Source organism: Cupressus sempervirens, chromosome 3 (genome assembly GCF_028749045.1).
Source record: "Cupressus sempervirens isolate cs-2001-9-10 chromosome 3, ASM2874904v1, whole genome shotgun sequence".
Classification (NCBI taxonomy): Eukaryota; Viridiplantae; Streptophyta; class Pinopsida; order Cupressales; family Cupressaceae; genus Cupressus; species Cupressus sempervirens.
Window position 1 is genome coordinate 107268895 of NC_143120.1, and position 6938 is coordinate 107275832.

General features: G+C 33.2%; 1 protein-coding gene across 1 annotated transcript; it reads left to right on the plus strand.

Annotated features, from left to right (window-relative positions):
- The first annotated feature begins 3168 nt into the window (after positions 1 to 3168).
- Positions 3169 to 5836, plus strand: LOC149565009 (arabinosyltransferase RRA2-like). Its single transcript, XM_089816998.1, has 2 exons — positions 3169 to 3506; positions 4478 to 5836. The coding sequence occupies exons 1-2, from the start codon at positions 3327 to 3329 to the stop codon at positions 5582 to 5584; spliced, it is 1287 nt and encodes a 428-aa protein (XP_089673124.1). The 5' UTR covers positions 3169 to 3326; the 3' UTR covers positions 5585 to 5836.
- The last annotated feature ends 1102 nt before the right edge of the window (positions 5837 to 6938 follow it).

The following is a 6938-nucleotide window of genomic DNA, read 5'->3' on the forward strand; positions in this document are numbered from 1 at the left end:
ACCAACTTCTAGTGCAATTTCAAGAGCAAGAAGTTACATGTTTGTGTTTTCCATATATTCATTTATAGCTTGCTTTGAGATTCTGACCGTTGGGAATTCATAGTCAAAGTACAAATTTATCCACTTTGTTTCTAAGTGTACTTAATCTTATCACTTTTCTCTTGCACTTAATTTATTATATCATATCTATAATTAATATTTTGTTTCCAAATCATTGTAACAAAAGGAATAAAAAACCTTGTAGTGTATAGATCTTGCATTGGAATCCTTTCTCTTTTTGGTTGTGCTAATCGAATTTTCTTTCTGGTGCTTTTGTATTCCAGTGTATGTATTGATTAAGATGTAGTAGCTCTTGTGTTGCTTATCATTTCACCCATTACAATGATTACACCATTGAAAATGAGAATATTCCTATGTGGTTCTTAAGTAAACTTAAGGACATGTGCATTTAGAACCTTGGAGAAAACTTACTAGATACAACACTTGAACATGCCAATAAGGGGCATCAAGACAAGGTCTGAGGAGTGATTTTATTGTGGGGAATAACTAGGGAAAAACTCCTCTTATGGTTGGAAGATGAAACTTGAGGTAGGTTTTGGGTATCGTTAAATATAAACGTCATCAATATCATTCAATATTCTAGAAAGATAAATGTCAATAAAAAAATATTCTTGTGGATGACTCCTAAGAAACTTATTTGAATCAACACAAATGGCATTTAATGGAAAGCCTACATATGAGTAACTCTAACATGGAAAAGGCAACCTAGAAAATTCCACTCAAATGGGGACATGAAGAGATTTCTTCGTAGAGACTACAAAGTTCGCACAAGCAAGACATGGTGGACAAACTAGAAGTTGTGCTTGACAATAGCCTCTACACAACTAGAAAAAAAAAAAAAACCTCTGCGAGGCTTTGGACAATTTAAAGGTGATCATGTGTGGGGTGCTACTTTTACTCCTGAATGAGCCTCCACTATAATATCCCTTGCCCAAACTGTCTAAATTTAGCTCAAGGAATATTGTCAAACACATGTATGTTGCTTCTCCAAGCTAAGAAATTTAGAATGATATTACAATGCCTCCTACGATGAACTAATATGCAAGTGCAATTCTTTTGGTATTTTCAATGCATATGAAATGCATACCTACAGCCAACTGACATTTTGACAAACAATTGACATACAACTATTATGTTGATCATATATGCTATTAGATGGACATTTTGTATGCAACATGTATCTCCTTTATTGAATTCATTCTCATAGGCTTACAATAATGACTATAGTAATGCCAAAGTCTGATTCTGAATTATCACAGCAAAACCATATGCTTAGAAATTATAATGATAACTAATAATAGTTGCAAGAGGAATCTGATAATAGTGATGCCCAAGAATGGAAATGAATCAAACATAAATATTGTAGCGTGACATCATGCATGTGTACTATAGCAACCAAAATCTATTCTCCAATTTAAGCACAAATAGAACTCCAGAATGAAGCTCTCTTGATTATCAAATTTAGTGGATATTTCACCACTTCAAATGGTTGCAACACTAGAGAGTTGACATTCTCCAATGGCTGACTAAAATTAGAAACCTTAATTTCTTCTCCCATGTTCTTATCAAATGCAATTCACACTAATTGGATGATAAGCAATGAAGCTCTCAACTCTATTTATTTTTTTCCTTCACCCTTCTAGAAGGAAATAAAATTTTATTTAATTGCATTCTCTAGAAGCTTTCCCCTTTCCAATAATTAATGCACTCTCTGGAAGCTTCTCCCTTGCAATACAATAATTAATTGTGCTTTTGGAAAATTAAATTACTAGAAGCTTCCCCCTTTCCAATAATTAATAAACTCTCTAGAAAATTAAATTAATTAAATATAAAGTCATCTTTTTTATTTGAATTTATCTAATGACTTTATAAAAATCAATTTAATCAATTTCTCCTTATATCTCCACTTAGGCTTCAGAGAATGTCAAGGCTAAGAACTCCACTGAGATGCTAAAAAGATGGGGACATTACATCCACCATTGGTCACTCATTCTCTAAGCATGCTTGCAAGGGGAACCCTCCAAACAAACACAATCCAATTAAATATATTTTTCAAGTCATTAGTAATTGCTATCAAATTTTGAGATGGGAACTACCACCTTTTTAATGTGATTTAAAAGATATACCTCATGGAAGACTTTAGGAATAAACTTCTTAGGTCACTCATTATTGTGCTATTAAATTTCAAAAGGAACATCAACTTCTAAACTAATGACATTTGAGGCTCATTAAAAAGACAAAAATAATGATCACAAGTATGTAAAGCAAAAAGATCCTACAGTAAATGTTGAATAATAATAGAAACTTGTGCTTAGAAAAACAATATGACATCAAGAAATCTTTGAATTATGTAATTGGTTTTTTTTAATGATAGATCTTTAGAAACTAACTAATACTTGAGAAACTACATTTTAAAAATAATTTTTTTTTCCAAAAAATTAGATTAAAAAAGTTAAGTCATTGAAAATTTGATAAAAATAGCTGAATTTTGTAATGTATGAAATTTCAAAAGCCTTAGATTATATTAAAAATACATTAACCCCTAATTGCAATATAAATTTTTTAAGAGATCTCAACTTTCCCATCAAGTTGAATGATTGATAATTGTAAAACTAGAATAATATACTTCAAATATAACAATCTGACAACTAAGCAATTTGCAGTAGTGTCAATGTTTCATTTTCACAAAGTACTCAGAAGGCACCTTCACAAGATCTGTCCCTTGAGTCAAACCACCCTATGAATTGAATCTACCTACACTTGGACAAATTTCCTGTCAAATATATGGACGGGAGTCCACATGCACCTACATTCAATTGGGTGGAACGAATGGAGCTCAACCTTGTAGGTGGCATCTGTACCTTTGAAAATCTCTTGGATCGCTCAATTATTAACAAGTGTATTCATCAACCTCGTCATTTTGCTATGTTTTAAATGGGTTTGACTTATAAACTTTTGTAATTATCTATTATTTTTGTCATCCTCTGCTAACTTTTCTTCTTTAATTCATTTGTATCCTTTGAATTTATCAAACTGTTTAATGATTTTAAAATACGATCGTGTGCTCTAGTATGATTATATATGCAATGACTTTGCTCCTGATAACTCATTATGAATGTTCTCTCAGAGAAATTCATTATCCTGCTATTTTTCTGTCTTCCAAACCTATATCTCAATAACACCCAATTGAGGAACCAAGGTCCTACTTAGAATCCTTGTTAGGATTCGAGGTTTTTAAGGCACACAATTGGATAAGTCCCAAAAAAATGATGAGTGGAGGAAAAGATGGGCTGACTAGATCACCTTTGTGGGGTTCAAGATTAGCAGTTTCAGTTGCAGCAGGAATTCTAATTGTGCTAATCTGGGCTTATCTTTACCCCCATCAATTTTCGCCGTCTTCAGCACCAAAGTATGTTTCAAATGCCATCTCCCACGTCTCATTGCAGGTATCCATCTTTGGCCAAAAAGCCCCTGTTCTTGTCTCTGTTCTTTTAGAAACGTTGCTTTCTGTTAAAAAAAAAATCTTTATAGAGTATCAACGTTTTCTCAATCCCTTAATTCATATTCTGCATAGATTATCAGTTAAAAATTAATCTGATTTAATTCCCAGAATTCCTTTTTCATCTTTCAAAAGACATTATTTTGTGGAAAGAAGTGTAGAAAACCAACGTCCTCTGAATATACTATATCTACAGAATTTTTGTTCAAAGAAAAGCTCATTGAATTCCCAGAAAACCCCTTATTTCAGCGCTCTTGAATTTGTCACTTGTGAAAGTACTCGAAATACTTTTAAAAACATGTTTCTGGCTTTTTGCAATGGCCAAATGCATTGCTGTTTTTTTTTAATGGTAGTTTGGTTAAAGGAAATCTCAAAGGTCATTTGTTTTGAGTTGCCAAAATCCAGTGTCTGATGTAGGGGTAATGAAAACAAAGAAAAAGATTAAGGATTGTAGTTTCGTTAATTGAACATGATTGGTATGGTTGATAGTATGTTTCTTAATTATACAATTTATTAATGTTCAAACATTTCAAAGTATGATATAAGGGATAATGTCAGAATCAATGTTCTAATAATTTTAGTGGAATAGACATGTCTCAGTCTTAATCTTCAACTGAGATAATATGAACATGAATCTCTACAACAGATAACAAAACAAATTCATTGTCTTGAATTCTCTCATCACTCTCAACACATCCCGCTCTCTCAAACTTTGTTCCATAAGATCCATGCAATAAAAACTCTTTGTTTTGGGTGTTTCCTTCCTGAATATGGTGTGAAAGCCATTAATTTGGCTTTTAGAATTTGTGTTTATGATGTAAATTTGTTTCTTTATGTTTGCCTGAAACAACAGCCAAATTAATAGGTCTATCTTGTGTTCATAATGATTAAAAAACCTTTTTTGGGCCTGGAGTTTAGGTGCTGTTATCATTTGAAGATGCAGAGCAAGTGAATCATCTAGAAACAGAGTTACATACACTCAGGTTAGCCAATGCCAAGCTGAGAAAACAAGCAAGAGAGCTGAACTTGAAGGTCCAGCAAGCAGAGCAAATAAAACAAAGTAGCCAAATTAAGTTTTTGCCCTTGGGTGCCCAAGTGAAGGCAGGGCCAATGGGGACTGTGAAAAGCTTGAGAACAAATCCTACACTACTCCCAGATGAATCAATCAATCCCAAACTGGCCCAACTTCTTCAGAATGTTGCACTAAACCAGGAGCTCATAATCGGCATTGCCAATTCCAATTTGAAGGACATGCTGAAGCTATGGTTTGGAGGCATTAAGAGAGCTAACATTACAAATTATCTGGTTGTTGCATTAGATGACTCCATTGTGGACTTGTGCAAATCAAATGATGTTCCAGTGTATCGAAGAAATCCAAATGAAAGAATACTGAGCTACTTACAGGGAAACAAGCATGCTGTTTCAGCTGTAAAATTCAAGATTTTGAGGGAGTTTTTGCAGCTAGGGTACAGTGTTCTGCTATCTGGCATAGATATTGTTTATCTGCAGAATCCATTTCATTTTCTTCACAGGGATCGTGATGTGGAATCCATGACCGATGGTTACACAGATCTTCAAGCTTATGGGTATGATGATGTTTTTGATGATCCTTCAATGGGTTGGGGTCGCTATGACCACACAATTAGGGTTTGGGCTTACAATTCTCAATTTTTATACATTCGTCCTACAATCCCTTCAATTGAGCTTTTGGATCGAGTTGCTGATAGGCTTTTCAAGGAGAAAGAATGGGATCAGGCAGTCTTCAATGAGGAGCTCTTTTTCCCATCTTACCCTGGTTATGATGGGCTTCATGCATCAAGAAGGACAATGGATTATCATCAGTTTTTGAATAGCAAAGTTCTATTTACAAGATTCAGAAATGATCCAGAAATGGCCAGCATTAAACCAGTTGTCCACATCAATTTTCATCCAGATAAGCTTATTATTATGAAGGCTGTTGTTGAGTATTATGTGCAGGGGAAGGAAGATGCTCTCGATCTTTTTCATAATGATTCTAATTGGTGACCATTGGTAACCATAGTGGAGAATTTGTATTCTTAAAAGATCATAATCTCATAGTATATATGATATAGTAAGTCTTGTTAAGTCTTCATTGAATGGCTATTCTTGTGACTGCATAGCGGCCGCTCAAAGAATACAAAAACCTCATATTACTGTAAACTATCTGCACACCCATCTACAGATTATTCGAATAATCTTCTAGGCTATAAAAAGTCTTCTTTCATTAATTTCTTAAAAACAAAAACCAATTAAAGATATTCTTATTTTCTTCTCCGCTGTAATCTTCAAAATCTATAGCAAATGAAAAGTTCCTGAGAGCTTAGCGTGCAGGCCTCCACTGTTATTTCCTAAGCTTTATGTAGACCTCCTACATGTCTTGTATTTTAACTTCTTGCCTATATTAATAAAGGTTTAATTTTTCAATAGGTTCTTGGTCTATTGGTAAAGTCGAATAGCTCACAAAGAGTCTACCAGGGATCAAGTCTTATTGAGTGCAAGGCTCCGACATCATAACAGATGAGACTAGGATCATGTCCTAAGTGATCTTGACGGTGCGGATGCTTGTTTTTGGCTCTAAGCCGAAGAGATTTCAGACACAAGTGGGCTCGTATCGGATTCCTAAATCATTTATGTGGTGGCCTTCGTTGATTGGTAGGTCGTAGGCCTCCTTGCCTTGTAGATATGAACCCTCCATCAATATGTGTGTGTGAGTGAGATAGTGAGATTTTTTCTATCACTAAAATAAATAATGGTATTATTTTAGTATTCAATTTTGTAGTTTTAAAGCCAAACTTATTGCATCTAGTACTATTTTAGATAATTTTATTAATTTCATTCAGTTTTCTATTATAACCATTTTCGTGATATTGTAATCTAAAAAGTACTAATATACACCAAAGTTTTAGATTTTTAAATTTAATGTATGATAGTTAAACAAATACAATGCACAAACAACAATATGATACTAATATATGATAGTTTTCTTGAATACAATTAATAAACAAGCTTCTTCTTTTTTCTTGCAAAGCTCCAAATTTTTAAATGAGCTTTATGGTCATAGTCATCATTGTTCTCAATATAAATATGAAAACAAGTTTCATTGGCTTAACTTTTGGCCATGTCAGGATTTAGACAAAAACTAACTCAAAGAAAGATTAGAATCATAAGTAACTTATGGTATTAACATAAGATAACAAAAGACTTTCTTACTAAAAACTATGATTTTCTATGATGTATCAAATATGAAAATGAAATCCTAATATGATTGTCAAATAGGAGTATAGAGTACGTAAAAGTATTTCACAAATAAAATAATAGAAACATATGTAACCATATAAAATCAATGAAGAAATGATCG